This window comes from Sander vitreus, chromosome 19 (genome assembly GCF_031162955.1).
Source record: "Sander vitreus isolate 19-12246 chromosome 19, sanVit1, whole genome shotgun sequence".
Lineage (NCBI taxonomy): Eukaryota > Metazoa > Chordata > Actinopteri > Perciformes > Percidae > Sander > Sander vitreus.
In genome coordinates this window covers 3812243-3831767 of record NC_135873.1, presented here as the reverse complement: position 1 = coordinate 3831767, position 19525 = coordinate 3812243, and the positions used below count along the sequence as shown (strand labels likewise).

The 19525-nt window shown below is 40.8% G+C and overlaps 2 protein-coding genes across 3 annotated transcripts; both read right to left on the bottom strand.

Moving 5' to 3' along the window:
• Nucleotides 1–800: 800 nt before the first annotated feature.
• emc4 (ER membrane protein complex subunit 4) lies at nucleotides 801–5895 on the bottom strand. The gene is made up of 6 exons (XM_078276264.1): nucleotides 5759–5895; nucleotides 4642–4789; nucleotides 3317–3422; nucleotides 2646–2799; nucleotides 2326–2486; nucleotides 801–1391 (listed from the first exon to the last, which is right to left on the bottom strand). The coding sequence occupies exons 2-6, from the start codon at nucleotides 4743–4745 to the stop codon at nucleotides 1356–1358; spliced, it is 561 nt and encodes a 186-aa protein (XP_078132390.1). The 5' UTR covers nucleotides 4746–4789; nucleotides 5759–5895; the 3' UTR covers nucleotides 801–1355.
• Nucleotides 5896–7036: 1141 nt separating this feature from the next.
• Nucleotides 7037–19419, bottom strand: cyld3 (cylindromatosis (turban tumor syndrome) 3). 2 transcript variants are annotated; one of them, XM_078275847.1, is made up of 17 exons: nucleotides 19319–19419; nucleotides 18838–19070; nucleotides 18035–18152; nucleotides 16792–16949; nucleotides 15649–16140; nucleotides 15033–15138; nucleotides 13983–14428; nucleotides 13069–13234; nucleotides 12336–12477; nucleotides 11222–11344; nucleotides 11044–11135; nucleotides 10835–10898; nucleotides 9668–9866; nucleotides 9323–9431; nucleotides 8955–9073; nucleotides 8178–8385; nucleotides 7037–8088 (listed from the first exon to the last, which is right to left on the bottom strand). In XM_078275847.1, exons 2-17 carry the CDS (start codon nucleotides 19006–19008, stop codon nucleotides 7904–7906), a joined length of 2898 nt encoding a protein of 965 aa, XP_078131973.1. In that variant the 5' UTR covers nucleotides 19009–19070; nucleotides 19319–19419; the 3' UTR covers nucleotides 7037–7903. The 2 variants fall into 2 exon arrangements, with proteins under 2 accessions (XP_078131973.1, XP_078131974.1); XM_078275848.1 differs by having other exon boundaries at nucleotides 11222–11326.
• Nucleotides 19420–19525: the final 106 nt, after the last annotated feature.

Genomic DNA, 19525 nt, shown 5'->3' with positions numbered 1-19525 from the left:
AGACTTTGATCGTCTCTATCATGTTTAGGGATGTTGGTCAATTTGTGTAAATGTCCACCTTTTATACCTATTCATTCATGAATGTAACAAACGCTGTACAAGCGTTCTGATTCTCGCCTCTCAAGTTTGCCCTCCGCCCTACCTGACAACTTTTGTTCTCACAGCAGGGTGTTGCTGCAGATACCAAACACACACACACACAATCAAGAACTTTAACAAGCAGAAGGAAGAGAAGAAAAAAAAGTTAGCAGAATTTTTTAAAACTGCTTTTTATTTCTGGTAGAATTGAACATATTTAAAAAAAAAAATTTTTTGCCATAATGTACTGCACATGAGTTGCAAAGTTAAAGTTAAAGCATTACCCACAATGGCCTAAAACAACCAGATATCAAACAGAATTTGACTATAAACAGTACATTAGTGAAGAAAATGTTCTAATCAACCACGTCTCATGATTTATAATGTCATACTGCAAGACTTGAATTGTTTAATCAGGTTATCTTTGGTTTTCTTGTGGTTGTGACTGAAATATCGTCTTGAGCAAACAAATTCATGTTTTTCCAAAATGATTGCTGTATCTACATTGCTGACGACTCTACTGTAGATGCACGCTGGCTGAGCCTGATTACTGGCAATGTTTATGATCATAATGTACTTTAAAATGGGATGTTTACACACCCTATGGGCCCTGAAAAGTACATAACATACAGAATGAACTACAATTTGTCCCATCATCTCTATAGAGAAAAGTTAAAAATATTTTTTCATCCAACACATTTAGTGACATAGTTGAAAACATGTTATTTTAGCCAATGAGGATTTATTAATTCATAGATTCATGTAGCAAATCAGTACAATTTAAACCGACTCATAAATTAAAAAAAGATTAGTAAATGTTGCTGGCAAGCATGCTGAAATCATGTGTGTCACAACAAACTGAGAAACAAAAGAAGAAGACAAAATGAAAATGCTTTACAGACAGTTAGTGCCATTTTCAGGAGTAATACATAGATCAAGTTCTGTTTTAATGATGATTCTGTAAAATAACCTCATAAATAACCTGTTGTTATTTCAACTGGAAAGAAGCAGTAGTTCAACATGATGATCGGCTGGCTTTTAACCCTTTATTAACAGATGGATGAGGAACAAAAGAGGTGTAAAACATGAAGCACAGCAGCAGTATAAAGTAATGAAATACTAATGTTTCTGTGAAGAAAAGGCAAACAAAATAAATGTCTTGTCACTGCCACTACAAGGGGTTAAATCTGTCATGGACAAAAGCTTTAATAGGCTAGAATGGACAGTATATAACATCTGTAAATATCTAAATCTGGTATGTGCACGCTCCGTCCTTTTCACAACACCATCCCTCCACCCATGATCTCCATCCTCTGTTGAGGAGAAAAGAAAATGATTAAATCAAGTCTGTTTGGCCATTACTAGAAAGAAATAAAAGGGAAAAAAACGTGGATGACTGAATTGACATCATTTTTAATCTTGTTTATAATGGGAAACAGCTTTCATAATTATTTTTTTTTTTATGTATACTTATTAGCTTTCGTATTTTTTATTATTACTCAATGTATTCAATGTATCATCTTTTGCATATTGCCTTACAATAATCCAAATAATTGCTAAAAAAAAATAATTTTAATCTCGGAATTAGTTCCAGCAACAATAATTGTACAGACAAAAATACTACTCCATAAGAGCCTGACCTATAAATCTGCCAATTAAACTCTGGAATAGCATTATACTGTCTACACTAATGTGTTTCTGTTATTATGATTTACAGTATAAATGGAATGGCAAAATGGGCATATTCTGCCCTCTACTGGTCCACAAATTAAAGGTCCCATGAAATGAACTTTATGAGGTTTTTAAACATTAATATGAGTTCCCCCAGCCTGCCTATGGTCCCCCAGTCGCTAGAAATGGCGATTGATGTAAACCGAGCCCTGGGTATGCTCCACCTTTCCCCCCCTCTCTCCTCCTCAATAGCATTTAAAGCTACAGACACAGAAATGGCACATCTTAAGTAAAGCTCATTGTGGGACTGGCTCTAGTGGCTGTAATTCTGCACCAAGGCTGAATTTCGGGAAAGAGACTTCAGATACAGTATTAGGGGACCACTGAGGTCTATATAAAAGCATCCAAAAAGCAGCATGTCATAGGACCTTTAACAACAACCAATATTTGGGAGGACCAGAGATGAGTCAAAACACCAAAACTTTAAAAAGCTTAATTCATTTAGAGGCAGTGGATCAAAATGAAAGAATAAACAAAGTGAAATGAGATGCGTACAGACAGCGTGCAACACTTTACCTGAGGCGGTCCTATGAAAGCCAGCCAATCAGAAGAGTGTGTTGGAAGCAGTCCCATTGACTGACACTTGTAGATGGCCAACGCCGAGCCCAGCAGGTTGCCGACCAGGTAGACCAGACCCTGAAGCCACTGCTGACTGGAGCTCTCCAACAGCTTGAAGGCTGAGACACAAGCAGTCAAAGGAATGAATGAGGGCCAGAAAAGAGAATTGAGCATGACGTGAGCTGACTATAAAATGGATTCTACAACGGTATCTGACCCAGACGAGGTGAAAAAACACACTGGGTAAAAATACTAATTAGGTCTTGCTAGATACTCACTGGCAGACATGGACATGAGCGCCTGTATGGGCCTCCAGGCCATCATGCAGACCATCATGATGGGGAAGATGGAGATGGTGTTGCCCGACATGTACATGATGAACAGGTTCATGGGGATCTGTTTCAGGGGCCCCAGAGCCACGTCCCAACAACGCTGCACAACCAGAGTCAGAGGTACACTCTCAGCATTTTGTATTCATTTCCGGTCCAACATTTTATCTTCTCTCACGTTACATACACTCCTGTATGGATGATTAACATTATGAAATGCTTTCTTTGTGAGCATCACACCAAAAACACCACAAATTAACAAAAATGGCCCTTCATTTCTGTTTCTTTTTTAATGTTTAAATCTCACTTTTATCATATGGCTTTTCATGATATTGCCGTATTTATTTTATCTTGTTTCGCAGCTTACGTTTTGGATTTTTTTTACTTTCATCATGTCATCTTTGTAGTATTTTATTTATTTTTCTTTGCTTCTCTTTGTGTTTGCCATTCATTTACACATGTATTTATATATGTGTATAGAGGATGTAGCCCGACTTAAAAAATTAGCAGGTGTTCAAGAAACATAAGAAATCCTGAGAAGAGAAAGCACTGGCAAAAAGAAGACCAATCTCTATATCCAAAGAAGAGAAAGAAAGTAAAGGTTTTCCTCTCTGCTTTACCTTCTCCACCAGGTTCTTGTCTGTCTCCTGGATGCTGGTGTCAGGGACGGGTTTCTCAGAGTAGCCGATGGGGTGAACGACGTCGCCCTGACCGCCACCACGACTCCTGCAGCACAGAGAGTTCAGCCGTTATTCCCTGTGAACGACTATAACTCTTTCAAATGTCTTGTCCTTTTAAACTATGTAGCTGTTGTCAGGGGCGTAGCCGTAATTTCCAAAGTAAGGGGAAGAGATTGTTAAAGCTACCATTGTGTAAGAATTTCTCCCATCTAGCGGTGAAATTGTATATGACAACCAAATGAATATTACTTTCTAGCCCCTCCCATTCCGATCGCGTTTTAACTGCTACGGTGGCCGAACCCGAAATTAGCTCTTAGTATCTTCATCGTTTACACGCAGCTGTTCTAGCCACTCCAATATTAACGTTGGTCTTGTTGCTTTGCCTGTCGTGTTGTCGTTTTAATTCTCTTTTCCGCTTCCCTGGCGTGTAATCTCCCCCTTTCGTTGCATTCGTCACGGTGTGGGGTGCCACTGTGTGGGGTGCCACTGTGTGTAAAAGGGCGAAAGGCGGAGGTATGTCCCTCTTTGGCTAATGTATTTTAAAAGATGGAGGCGCAACATGCCGGCCGCCATTCGAGCAACTCGCTCGTGTGTATTCTGAATGATTCTGAATGGCAGATTCTACACTTACGAGAATACTTTGATTAATTGGTGGAAGTAATTACACATGAATGAGCACATATTTGGTAAAGAACAAAATTTTTTTTTTTTTTGCTAAGAATCAACTCAAAAAATTACACAATGTAGGTTTAAGGAAGATGATTTTTATTGAAAGATCCTCTCCCATTTGTCTCTCCAAATTGCGGATTCCAAGTAGTCTACATTTCATGTATGATTAACTTAGCTTTACTGCCGCATCGTGCCAAATGGGAGACAGGCTAAGATTTTAACTGGCCACACGGAGGCGGAGCATGCCAATGAACCAAATATGTGGTACTAAGTTCCTCAATATGCAAAAACATAAGACATTTTTTCACATGTGAATCTATTACTCACAGGGACATTGGAATTATTTTGTGGGGAGGGGGTGCTGTAAATATATGGGTGTGTGGGGTTTTGTGTGCGCGTGTGTGTGTGTGTGTGTGTGTGGGGGGGGACATGTGTGCGTACCCGTGTCCGCTACGCCATTGGCTGTTGCCACTGTCAGTTACAGATCAATGATAAAGCATAGAAAGCACAAGCCACAAATTGTTTCTACGCAAAAAAAACGAGTCCTACTTTTTGATGAATTGTTGTAAGTGTTTTGATGTACTCTGTTTGTTTACCTGGTGTTGCCCAAGCTCAGCTCCAGAGCCCACTTCATCCTCCTGGCCCCGCTGCCTCCTCTCGTCGACAGAGCTCCTCCTCCTTGTCCCCCTGGAGACGTCATGGCAACCAGCTTCACTGCTGGACCTCGGAGACAGAAAGAGATACCTACATAAAGAGATAAAAAAAACAGAAATCAGATGGGCAGTCGTTCCTTTTCGTTTAGCCCTCTATCAGCGTCCATTCAGTGATCTCTTCCTGGGTGTAAACAGCCAATAAACCATCAAAATAGAACAGGACACAAATATACAAGTATCTCAGGAAAACCAAAACAAAACCTGAGAACTTAAAAGAACAGGTGAACAGTAACAGATATGGCTGTTTTTTTTATGAAGTCAGTGTCAAAAGAACATAATAATGAAAAACACATATGCATGCTATCAAATGGCCATATGAGCTTTGGACCAGTGGACCCAGTTTTTACAGCAGATATCACTAGTAACTTTAGGTTTCATCTTGATGTGTTTTGGTAATGTTTAGTCAGTTTGTATACCCTGGTCGTAAAAACAAACAGGCCAGTAGTATTTGTTATGGATGAAATGCCACCTGTCTTTACTTATTCAATAATCTTTGTGACAGGTATTCTGGAAATACTTTAATGGTTTTTTTGCACCTGCAATCAGGGCTGTTACAAGAATCGCGACTCGACTCCAAAATATCGTATTGGTGTAAGCCTTCCAAAGAATATGATCTGATGTAGTAAAATGCTTTCAGCCATGTTGGACAGTTTCCTTTAACAGTATTTTTAAGAAAAGAAAAGAAAAGCCAAAGGAAGGCCGTTATAAGCAAAGGTTATTGATTGCTAATAAAGCCGATTTGGTTGCAGCAACGAGCAACATCGCACAGTTTCGCCTGTACGAGTAGAAGCAACGTTAGCACGATAATTCAAACTGAAAAACAGACAATTTAAACGACCAAACGCGATAGGAAAAAATGAGGATGTTACTACTATCACTTGACGTCGCTGTTTAAAAGCAGCTCCATCCGTATTTAGATATAACGTCATGTTGGAGCTGCTCTAACACATGACGTTATATCTAAATACGTCAATAAGCCGTCATTTAACATTCATCTTACCTTATAGAAACCTCCAAACGACCGCAATCTGGTTTATTTGTCGTTATTTGTGGATGAAATTAGCAAAAATGTAGCTTGCTGTGCAGTGAAATAAGGTCGCTCGTCGATATGGGCACGCAATGATGACGTTGTTGACGTCACGCTGATGATCCGGATCTTGCGTCAGGTCCGGCCTCTATGGGCACTTGAGAAATACTTCAATTCCCTTCAAAATAATTTGTTTAATAAACAAATGCTTTTAATTTGGAATAGATATATTCTGTATAAAAAATAAATATATATTAAAAATGTTTTCTTTCAGCAGTGGCTCAATATTAATATTTTATTACTTTAACTCTGCATTTATATGTTGTTTATTCAGAACTATAGGATTATTGTTATGAATCCTCAGTTGTTTTTGATACTGTCCCCTCAGGCATTGTTTTACATCTTAAAGGTTTTAAAGAAAATGGCAGTCAAGCTTTTTTGTTGAATGCAACTGAAACAGCCGTTGGGGAAAAAGAATTTCAAGAGTAAATATCAGACAATTCATCAACTGTTTCACCAATACATATTGTATTGGTCCAGTTTTATTGGAAATATATTGGTATTATTTGTTTTTCTCCCCTGATAAACAAAGTCAAAGTGGTATACTGTAAAGAAAGAAGACAATGTAAGCTGTACTTTTTTCGTGGGACGCTCAAAAACACTCTAGCGCGTTTGTTTTGATTTTGCTTTTATGCAAAACTCTGAATTAAATCGTCAAGATTTATTGCTGATCATATTTTCCCGCAATTTAGATTACTTTGAGTATGACAGGAATTCTTGCTCTCAGTTTTATGTCATTATTTGTTATTTTGACCAGAATTTATATTCATAAATCAAAATTTACAAGCATGGAAGCCAAACTTTGAACTAATTAGCTGAATGTACAAACAAAAGAGCTGTTAAACACCTTTTACACATTTATCCAATTAGTTGTTCCTTTTGGTTGTATATAAGTTGTATACACAAGGTATACTTTGTTATTTGCTATATCTGAAAAAAAGGGAGAAATACTTCAATCACATAATTTAATGGGTACATTTCTTAATGTATTTTATATATATATATATATATTTTTTATCTTAAAGACTAACCAAAAAAACGTATTTGGTACATGTTTTTATATTATTTTATATTAAGATATTTTATTACTTATTTATATACTCTATATTATTAGGTGTGACGTCTGGATGCACTATAGTACCTTGTATAATGCTGACTCTGCATGTTTGTGGAAACATGAAAAAAGAAAACTAGAAGAGTATCATTTATTAGTCAGGACTGTTTCCCCATTGTTTGCAGCTGTATTATATATATAAACATCTGTGTGCAATCGTTACAGTCAGTTGAAGGCAATGCTATTATATACACACACATACTGACATGTAAATGAAGCAGTGCAAATTGAATTGTAAAGTGTACATGTGTTATAAGTTACAGGCACAGAGGTTCTGTACAGTGTAAGCAGTATTAAGACACAGGTAAACTCAGGTGTGGAGACTAGTACTGCCACCCATCAGACTGATTTACTATCAAGTTCATGAATGTACACATGTACTACAGGCTGTTTTTGCATTAGTCAAATTAGATCATACCGCTGATCTCATTTAGCTTACATGCACTGTAGTTCTGAGGCCCTGTTCTTTCCTTTTTCAAGCAGACAGTATAACTAGATATGACCTACAGTAGATCCAGGTCACATTTCAGTACACCTGGGTTCAGAAAAAGGTCTCAAATGCATCTCGAATGAGATCCGATTCAGAAAAAGCCAAGCATCCAATTTGCTGTAAAATAAATACTCTGCAATCTTTGAAACCCAGAATGTCATTTAAAAACACTTTTGCAGTTCTGAACGTATTACCAGAAAATACAATAAAGAGTCTTTTAACCATATGGATGAAAAAAAATTTTTTTTTTTACATGGTATCCCGTATAAAAGTCACGGCGGTTTTCTATCTAGCAAGCTGGAAATGACATATCTCGTTGGTCTTTTCTTTTTTTTTTAAACTCAAAATAATACAAAGTAACATCAAATATAAGCAAATGACAAAAGACTGAGTACAATAGGTTAGCATCAGTTTGACAGCATCTTGTTCCACGCTCACATCTGTCTGTGTTGTGTCACTTGTACAGGCTGAGCTCGGGGCTGTGGTACAGACACATGTAGGAGTCACACAGCAGGCGGCGGGCAGACTCCCGTAAGGAGATGGGGTCAACTCGGCTCAACTCATCCTCGGATAGGCTGAGGTAGCGGCCCACCTCAGGACACGCCTTCACCCGGGGGATGTTGAAGCCGTTCTCGCCACCTGGGTGAGAGATAAACGAGCACTTTAACAGTGCTTGTTTTTGTGTCTTAATCCTGTTACTAGAATGTATCGAAGTGAGGATCTCTCACCTTCCCGGTCTGCCATACTGTCAAAGAACAGCCAGTCGGTGGGGAGGGGCCCATGCTTGACGAAGCTCACGTAATGGCTGGTTTCGATGCACGTTACGGCAAAGAGAGACAGTCGTCGGCGGGTGCAGTGCAAAGGGCCAGTCCACGTTCCCCTGGGGACAGCAATCTTCACCGGGCCGTGGGACGCCCGCTTCCTGTGACTGTGGACCTGGTGATTAATAGGAAACACCAACAAAGCCAATATGTAAAGCAAAAAAAGACACGCAAGAGACTGAAAATGAGGGTGAAGCTTGATTAATGCTTCTGCGGAGGCTCCACCCAGAGCTTTCGGCGTAGCCTTCGTAAGTGGCCTGATGTTTATACTTTTCTATTCGGAGCGAGTACCGACTCTAGAGTCATAGTGAGAGAAAAAGTGTCTCCCCTGTGGTTTCTGACCAAGGTGGGAATATTGGGAACTGGAGAAGGAGAACCAGGAAATGAGTCGGGGGAAATGCAACGCTACCAAGCCACGACGTGCATCGCCGCGACGTGTTGTTACATTTTTCGAGAGGTGCACGTCAGGCTACGGCGTAGGGTCCGGCGTAGAGTCGTGCCTCCACATACCTACGTACGTAGCCACGCCGCAGATTTTACGCAGAAGCATAAATATAAATCACGCTTAAGAGGGCTTTACATTGAACTTACACCCCTTTTTTTTATACCATATCATTTAAACCTGCAATCATTGTTTTTTTAAGGCTACAAATTAATGTCATGTCCAAAGTAAGAAATGGGTACCTGTGTGTTGCATGTCTGGCAGTACTGTTTGAGATGACCGGGAGTGATATCTGGGTCTTCATAACACTGGAGACACTCCCACTCAGCTACAGCCTGACAGATACTGCACTGTCTCAGAGCTAAAAAAAAAAGACAAAGAGAGACAAAAAGTACACTGCAGTTAAAACTGAACTGGGTACAGAACAAAAACTGATGTGAACCTAGCTAGATCTTAAGATTGCTTCAGTAAATTAGTAAGTAAACTAAAACTAATGATAGAAAATCTGATCTGTATTCATCTGAAACTAAACCTGGAGTAAAACCAGAACCAAAAACAAGCTCAAATGCTGCTGAAATGTAGATTTCCCCCCCTTGAAAATTGTCTTTACTGTCGTCCAGCAGGTCTGTTATGTCCAGGCTGAGGGTGGGCAAGATGGCGTCAAACATTTTGAACTCCTTTCCGAACCGAGGCATGAGCAGTAAGAGGCAGGAGGGAGTCTGGTGGGGTGATCAATACACATGACCTGATAGTTAAAAGGTGTCTCAGGTGACTCAAACAGTAGTAAAATATAGTCATTTTCTTTTAACAACTTGTTTCTGTCACGCTCGATGGTGTTTTAAGCCCCCACCGTCGACTTCAAGGCACCTAACCCTAACCTAACCCTAGTGCCTTCCATGCAGCGCTGCCTGGAAGACGACGTTGGGGGCGTAAAACACCAAACGCCTTCTGTCACCTCGACAAACTTGAGGCCGGCGTGGAGGAACGAGGACTCCAGCAGCTGCTGGACGCTGGCGACCCGCATCCGACTGGGCGATGGCGAGGTGAGAGGAATGGGGGAGTCAACTGGCGAGTCAGTTGAGGGCGAGGAGGGAGGAAGTGTAGGCGGGAAGAGTTGGTAGAGGTGACACTCCTGAGGCCGCTGAGTCATCGATCTGAAAGTACAAGGAAAGAGAAAATATGAGGATTTGATGCAAGTAATTGAGATTTAGAAACGTGTCAAATGTGTGCATCGGCTAAAGGGGGGAAAGTTTGTGGCCGGGTAATCTCAGCTGGTAGAGCAGGCGCACATATGTAGAGGTTTACTCCTCGACGCAGCAGCCGCGGGTTCGACTCCGACCTGCGGCCCTTTGCTGCATGTCATTCCCCCTCTCTCTCTCCCCTTTCATGTCTTCATCTGTCCTATGGAAAAATTATCTTTAAAAAAAAAAGTTTCTCTGAGTCACATTTTTAACCAGATCACTGAACTTTTCATAAAGAAAAAAAACACATATTAGACACAAATTATACCATTAATAGTATTTTTATGTCTTAAACCATGTCTAGAATGGAAAATCTCGTTGTTCTCAACCTTTTTTGGCTCTTTAAAAGAAAACGTATCACCAGTTATTATTTTTTTAAAGGTTTTTTTTAGAGGCTTGAAGAGGTAAAATCATCCAGTAATTAACAAGGGAAAAATATAAATATTAGAGGAAAGTCTGAAGAACTGGCTGAAATTTTTTCTTGTGCTTTGCTACCCTGGTGATCATCTTGAAACCCCCTTGTGGAAGATTCAAACCACTGATTCAGAGTCAAGATGAGACAAATTGCAAATAGATTTGATTCTCAATGTTTATGAATTCACCGGTGATGAAATATCGGGCTCATTTTCGGTCTATGTGACATTGTACTTTAGCAAACTTTAACAAATAAGGAACTAAAGCATAAGTCGGGTAACTTTCTCTGTGATGGACTAAAGAAAATGACCTGCGATTGTGATCACAACCTTAATCACCTTCTCACTGACTCCCAGTGTGAGAGCCTTTTCAACCTCCATTATATCATAGAAGAACATTTGGCCTGTGTGATAGTGAAGCAGAGTGAGTGTGTGTGTGTGTGTGTGTGTGTGTGTGTGAGTCATAACCTGATCTTGAGGAGCGGCTCGACTCGGAGGAGCTGGAAAAGCTTGTTGAGGAACTCTTCAGGATCTGTCGGAACAGAACAGCATGACAGCATTCCTCAGTCTGATCACATGCACACACACACACACACACACACACACACACACACACACACACACACACACATACACCTGCTGTGCTAATGGAGGGGTAGGACAGAAATCACCTGTACCTTTCTCCTGGTTGGTGAAACCTGTGTCTCTATTCGCAGCCTCCAGAAGTCGTCTTAAGGCCATGGTCTTACTGGCGCACACATAGCCATACCTTAAAAACACCATCGATGTATCATTAGTAGCAAATGCATTTGCAATAGCACTGTAGTTACTTTGTGTGTATACACAGTTACACACCTTCGCAGGGGGTTGACTATCTCACAACGCAGCAGGTCCTGAGCCTGACTGGAGTCTTTGTCAGTTTCAGGGTCAGAGGGCCAAAACAACACCCAGTCTGCTGAACTGCAACAGGAGAACAGACTGTAGAGTAGAGAGCGAAACAGACATACAGGTGATGACCGGGGAAATATAATAATCTATTTGTTATGGATACATTTCAGCATCATTTACACCTAAACAGCTGTAAGATCAGATTTACCAATGTAGTATCCCAGTGAGGCACAGAATAGAATCGAAGTCTCTTTTTATTAATCGGTTAGTTCATGGGAGCAATCCGTGTTGATCCTAACTCGCCACGTCACAATAAATCCCACCGCTTTATGTACAACACAGACTCTCGTAGAAAGGATCAACCAGAGTTTTTAAAAATAGATTTAGTGGCTTTTAGATGAATCACCATTACATTAATCAGAAGCAAAGAGGAGCTATAAAACAATTACTTTTAGGAACATGCGGCATAATATTACAGGTGTTTTTGAATCAGTCCTTCCAGAAAAATGCAGAGTTTTTTTGTGATTTGTTGCGGGCAAAAATCCTTGATTATGCGGCACATTTTCTTAAAAAATGCGATGGAATGTGCGGGATATTTATGCAATTCTATGCGATGAAATTGCGGGAACTTGCAAAAACTGCTGTTTCATCATGGCTTCATCACAGGGTTTGCGGCTTTTCGATGATGTTCACGTCGCGTAATTACGTCACTTCGTAACGTTCCCATGGCAACAGGGGAAAATGGCTGCTCTTGTGTGAAGTAAACGCATCATTTTTCAACTTTCTGCTAAGATATAGGCTATGTGACTTTTTTGCAACGAAATTATGAAATCATGCAAGCCCCGCATATTTTGCGCGGAAATCAGCAATTCATGCGGCGAAAGTGCGGCGTATTTGAAAAAATGCGCCCCCCGCATAAATATGCGGACTTTGGCTGATTATGCATTGAATTATGCGATCGCATAATCGCGTTTTTCTGGAGGGACTGGATTTGAATGTTATGTTGATATATTTAATATATTTCTTACCCTGACAATCCTCTCTGTTACTACAAGAGTATGTAAACAGCCTGAGAAGTTACCTGAACAGCGTAGCGTCCAGGTAGCAGGAGTTGAGGTGACCCTGGATGCCTCTCTTCCAGCCCTGGTAGAGCTCGCCGGCCTCGTCCCCGTCCACAGGAGGAGTGTTATCCTCCACACGCTCACTGCCCCACTCTGCAAAGGCTGCGAGCCACACAAGAGACAGGATTACATAATAAAAACATTCAGATACACTACATTTATATACACACTCGCGTGGCACACAATACATCATGGCTTGAGTGAAGAAGTGTATTTAGATCCAGTTCCTCCAATAGCTGTTAGATACTAGCGGTGGGGCAAAAGAAATCTATACAGCATAGTATTGCGATATTTTCAGTGGCAATACCGTATCGATACACAGACGCCATGTATGGATCTAGTATTATATATGTGTTGGTCAGTTTGTCTGCTTGACAATCCCATTTTGCAGCACTACAATTGAAGTGAGATGAACAAACAGAGAAATGTATCTCTTTAGGTAAAACAGATACTGACAAAGTTTCCTTTTGGGGACATCATTTGAAATTGGGAAAGAATTAAAGTTGAAAAAAGGTAATAAATTGCAATATATCGCAGAATATTGCATTATGTTTAAAATCGCAATAACATCGTATCGTGACGATATCGTATCGTGAGGCCTCTGGTGATTAGACACTGGCACTAAAGTCTCTCTTAAAGTACTTTTTTTTTAGTTTAGTAATTTTGCCAGACACCACAGCCATGCTTTCCTACCTATAGAGTTGCATCGCTCCACTTGATTGACAGGTGCCTCAGGGGCGGGAAACCTGGAGTCCCGTCTGCAGTTGCGAAGCTTGACAAACAGCCCCTTGTTGGCCGGGCAACGGAAGTGACGTTCACCGAGGTAACTGCCATCTGTACCTGCAGACAGCTCCTGGTCCTAACACACACAATGGTTGTTTTTTTTTTTTATCAGTGTGATACACTGTGTTACAGTATCATACATGTCAGTGCAGTGACTGTACTTTAGTTTGCTGCTGTCAAAAAAATAATGACATCAGAGGAATCCCATGTGTTTATCATGGTTTTCATCTTTAATATAAAAATAGAAGAAACTAAGTGCTGCCAAATGCACACATGGTTAATAAATCATCCAAAAGAAAGAGCTGAATTCCTGTAGAATGGCAGCCACAAAGAATCAACTACATCCTCACTCTCGACAATCTCTACAAATCAAAATCCAACAATTTCTTTACAAAAAGAAAGCAGCAGAAAAATAAAGAAGTGGGAGTAATTTACTGTTATCGCTAGGGTTAAACTAAACCATTCATTTTAAGATACAATATATGGAAAAAATGTCATTATTATTAAAGATTTTGAAAAGTTACTGCCAGTACTTTTTAAATTTTTCTACAATTTACATCCCAATGTAAATGCACATGAATAGGACACACGCGTTTTAAAATGCCAACACAAAGAAAGCGGAAGGTAACGGACATCTGGCCAAAAAGAGGGACATCTGGCGGAATTTCTGGCGGCACCGGAACAATCCTAGAAGTGGAACGTCGTGGATATAGACTAGCCTTTTGCTAACATTTGAATAATGGATTGTACCTTAAGCTTAAACTATGAAACAGGTATAAAAACTAAGCAGTTTTAGTGTACAACAGCTTAAACTTTCACCTTACCAGCTCAATTCCTGCTACTGGCTCTGAAATCCCACTGATCCGTCCAATCCAGCGAATAACCCCAAAAAGCGGCGGGTCGTTCACTTCAACCATTGACCCCACCTCCAGCTCGCCCTCCAGTCCTGCTTCCCCCTTCTCCTCTGCAGCTACACCGTTGGGTGGGTCGGGTATGTCGTTGAGGTGCTGCAGCTGGTCGGTGGCGGTCGGCAACGTAGGGCTGCGGGGTACAGGAGGGGGAAGAGGGGGAGGAGGCAGGGCTTTTTGGGTGGGTTTGGGTGGCGGCAGTGGTGGAGGTTTAAATGCTTGTTTGCTGGGGGGCATCAGGGCAACCTTGAGAGCAGAGGCAGATGGGGACGTAGGGCCTGGTTTAGTGACGGGGGGCAGTGCTGGCTTCAGGATGGATTTGGTAATTTGGTGTGGAGGGTTGGGACGGTGGGATTTCAGCTCTGAGGACAAAATGGAACAAGAGTTAGATTTGCCCGAAATGTTTTCACGCAAAATAGATACAAATAGGAGTAAAGTCTCCTGCATATGAAGTGTTTTTGTGTTTCCATGGAGCACTTTTACTGCCTCATAAAATATGTTGTTATAAATATATATATATTTTTTACAAAACAACAAAACATTTAAGTCCAAGATTTTAATTTGCCACCAGTGCCCCACTACAGGAACTATTTTATATGTACTTTTTGGTCTTTAAGTGTTGGTGTAAGCTGTTCTTTCAACTTAGAAATCTCCTTTATAACCTAAGCACATAGGTCCTTTTCACAGAAGACATTTTGATGTATCCCAGTAGGAAAAGTACAGCTGTAAATAATAAAATGTACAGTATAACGGCTAATTTCATTTTAGCTGCTTTCTGTTCCAGTAAGCCATGACACTTAAATATAACTAAACAGTAACCTGAAATAACTTGAGCAAATGATTCCAAGAATAGGCCAGAGGTTAATAAATAGCCCTATATCCTGTCAGAGTATCCCCGTAAACAACAGTGAACTCTTACCGGTTCCCTGATTATAAATGGCTGCTTAAAACGTACTGTGAGTGTACCTGAGGAAACCCTGGTAATTGGCAGAAGTAGTCCATAGAGGGGGGAGGGAATGTGGCAGAGCTTCTCTCCCTTACAAAGCCCGTCCCAGTTACCAACAGGAGCGTCCTGTAACACACAAAAGTCAAACACAAAGCTGCAGACACAAATCTAGTGGTAAACTACTCTAAAAAACACATATGATTGCCCTAATTAGGAATACAGTAATACGTTCTATCACAAAGGCATAGACTGTGCTAGGGATAATGGCTCATACATTATTACAATGCATTTCTATCACTTAGAAGGAAAATGACTATCTACATCATCCAACTTTATTTGTAAGCCTGGAGTTTTTTTTCCTGCAATTATTTTGGGAATTTTATGCCTTTTATTAGAGTCGACAGTAGAGAGATGGCAGGAAATGAGGGGGGAGAGAGAGATGGGGAGTGACATGTGACAAAGGTTCAATTGTTTAATTGTCTTAATTTTGTGCTTTAAAAAAAAAAAAAAAGCTGTCAATGTTTAAGATGATAAATACAACCAAACATAATTAGAATTATTAATGATAAAAACTTAATTTGGAATCAGTCTCCTTAATTTTGGAATCAGACTTGGAATCAACTTTGTCGTACTGACCAGCAGGACTCCGACGTACATCCCTGACGAGGACCGGCCGGGCAGGAGACCACAGTAGCGCACCTCCCCCCCACAGACATTGTCTTCCAGGGGAAAACACACCCGCTGGCCAACGTGGAATGGCGGTGGCGACACAGGGCCTCGGACCTGGTTTTTAGCTGTGAGGGGCGCTGACTCCGCCGTCCGAGAGACGATGCCCAAAGCGTGCGGCTGAGGAGGGCTGCTGGGACGATGCTGGTGGAAACTAATGTGACGACTGTGCTGCTGCTGCTGCTGATGAGGATGGCGGTCGTCGTTGCTCTGATGCCCGTTGCTGCTGCTGCGGTGGACTCGCTCACGGGGTCGCTCGTGTGCGTCGGAGCCATCGTTGCTAGACCAGTGGCGGAGCCTGATGTGGCTGACCGGGACGAAGAGGGCGCAGGCTTCGGGGCAGGTGAAGAGACGGTGGCCCTTAAAGGAGCCGTTGCTCACTCCTCTACCTACTGCTGAACCCTGCAGAGGAGACAGAGAGGGAAACACACAGGACAAGGTGATTCTTTCTCCTGATCATGTAAATCAACTGTATTTTCAGGGTTCAAAATAAGCACCATCTACTAGCCAAATGCTGGTAAAATAAACAGCCAAAAAAAACAATGGTAATCTAAATCTATTGAGTGGATGGTAAAAATTGAACATTCACTAGTCATTTGGCTGAAATGGATGGATGAAAAGAAAAGTTAATTTTGAACCCTGTATGTAGGTATTAATGTTTTTATTTGGATATTTGCTGTTTTTGTGATATTTATATAGCTTTAATCCTTAAGATTTGTATTAAATCAAACCGCACACAATTTATGGTCACCATTTTTTCAGCAATACTCATTCAATGTACGTACATTCTGTAAATACCTCTCTATACTCTACTTTTTAATTGTTAGCGGATGGATTTTAAATTCGGGATTCAAAGGAAACAAGGCATGCATGTGATCCAGCATTACTGTTTTTAATTTTATATCACTATCCTCCTAATGTATCAGAGCTGTATTGTCAAATCACCCAGGACTGAAATCTTAGGGATTATAACTTTGATGTTAATAGTGTAAAATCCTCAACCCTATGTGGGATGCTAAAAAGTTTCTGCTTATATCCTCGATTCATGTTTACCTTCAGCTGTACCCCAAAAAGCACAGCGCTGCTCCCTCTGGTGAGTGGTCCAATGTATTTAAGATCTGCCTCCCCAAGCTCGTCGTGTTGGCCTATTTGGACCCACAGCGGATAATCGACAGGCAAAGTAGCAAAATGCTGCAGCTTCCCGGGATTGCCTGGAAAAATACAAAATAGTAAAATAAAATAAAAATAAAACTAGAGAGGGAGGAAATAACTGATGTGCATATGCGGTTAGTTATCCATGAGCATTATCAAATAGGCCAGTATCAAAGTGACAAAAAATGTGATCTGGCTTTACTTCCCATTTCCCACTTCAAAAACCCAAATTTTAACTCCGTCCTCAGAGCCTTTATATGTCATGAATATAAAAAATAAATAAAATAAAAAAAAAAAGTAAATCCCCTCAATACTTCTAATAAAGTTAAATGTCACACAATTAAAAAGTACTTAAGACAACATGTTACACCACAAAAATCTCTTTTAATAACTGATCTGCTGGCCACTGAGCAGCTCCACTGGAGCGGTTGGGGTTAAGGGCCTTGCTCAAGGGCACCTCAGTGGTGGTAATGAGGGAGGGACAAGTGCTGCTCTTTCACTTTCCCCACCCAGATTTTATCCTTCCGGATTGAACCGGCGACCTCCCGGTCCCAAGCTCGCTTCTTAACCTCTAGGCCAGTGGTTCCCAACCTAGGGTGCGGGGACCCCTCAGGGGGGTGGCAAAGTTCAGAGGGGGGGGCGCAAGTCTTTCTCTGGTTTGAGGTTGAGGTAAAAAAAAATATTTGCACATTAAACAAATTATGATAATACACTAGAATATATAATGTATACAAAAGTCGGTATAAAAACTATATATATTTTTTTTTCCTCGCTTAAAATTGTAGGCAGGCTACTTAGTAGGCCAAACCTCCTGGACCTCTTAACCTGTGGCCCTGGCTGTCATCAGGTCAGCTGCTAGCTGCTATCATCCCGCCACGGCATCACTATTTTATGAATGAAACATGGCGGAGAAACATAAAAGTGCTGATAACTCCTCTGTATCAAAAAAGAAAGTAAGGCTCTATCTCGAGAGTTACCTCTTCGGTTTCGGGAGGGGGGGGTGGGGGACGGATCAGCTTTTCTTAGACATAACCACTGCTCTAGGCCACCACTGCCCACATATCAATATTTCTACAACTATCACATCAATACAATTACATGAGCACAGTACTGCACTACTACTAAATAACAATTAATGAATTACTTAGAAGTCTTAGGCGATCCTCCGGGTCAGATACAGGCTCCAACAGGCCGTTAAGGTCAGTCGGGACTTCAAGCAGGAACTTCCTCTCTATTTTTAACATGATGTCATTGTCTAACACCTGTGGAGAAAACAGGAGGTGGAGAGAAAGACAAATATAAGGGAGAGAAGAGGAAAGAAATTAGGGGTGAGGTACATACACAACAGAGTACTACACTCAGAGGGAGTGAGATTAGTTCAAAAAGGGTGCCATGACAGGAGGCAGACTTTAGGATTTAAAGTAAATAAAATAAATTGATGGCTGGTGCCCGATCTGTCTCACATTATGCAGCCTTTTACAGTGAGAGAGTACCAAAGGCCAGGTCTGACCGGTGAGAAATTATTGTAACTCCATCAAAAAGTTTGAAAAAAGGTGAGGAGGTAATTATTCTTCATAAAACAACCTGAAAAAGATCCCTCGAATGATAGAAAAATATTTGAAGACCATATAGTTCCTCTTTGAAGACAATCTAGTTTAGTTGATGTATCTAAGTGACTAGTGTTTTTTAGTATCAATTGACCTACAAATTATATCCCTGATAAATCATTTTTTTGTTTTGTTTAAAAAGTGCCAGAACTTAGTGAAAATGCCCATTATACCCCCCAAAAAATACTACTATATGACAAAGAAAAGCATCAAATTCTGACATTTTTGCTTGAACAATTACAGTGTTAATTATCGAAATAACTGCTAATTAATTAAATTAATTGTTTACCTTAAAATGAATTATGCCGCCTTAAATTAATGTAGGTTATTGTGTCAATACCTTGAACCAAGGGGCGTCACCTCTGTTCTTGCCCGAATCTTGCTCCAGGCATATGTACCCCCGCAGCAGCCGAATGGTACCTTCCAGCTGGTCCTGGACCTTCAGGTCTGTCAAGAGCAAGAACATTTTTGGGGGGCGGCGCTTCCTGGTTTGCTCATGGGCCCCTGACATCTTACGCGTGTCTTTATAACGTTGTGTAGCCGGTTCGCATTGGAATTAAATCCTTCATTTTCCTGCAAAGTTAAGAAATATAATTATTTCAAAAACAAACGACAAGAGGGCCGAATTGTCCGCCCACATAAAATGACGGTAACGGTTAGCTAAGGTTAACTAGCGTTAAGTAACTATCTATCGTTCACATTTAAACTGTCTTCATTTTTCAAAGAGAAGTCCATTTGTGAAAACCGTTTAAACGGCTAAAGCTACATTACCATCGACGAACAAACACGTCGTTAACTTTGTTTAAAAATTGTACACTCACCAACTTCATCAACTCCGACCGTCAACATTTCCCCTCACATTTAAAGGAGCTGCGCTTCAATAACAAACCGCATCGTGAAGCAGGAAGCAGCGTGACGGATATAAGCGGGAGCAAATAGCAAGTGAGAAAAGTTCAGCGGGAAGTAGTTTTAGCCAATTAGAGTGCCTGTGGGCGTTACAGTCAGGGGGGAATACAGTCAAAGGGGGA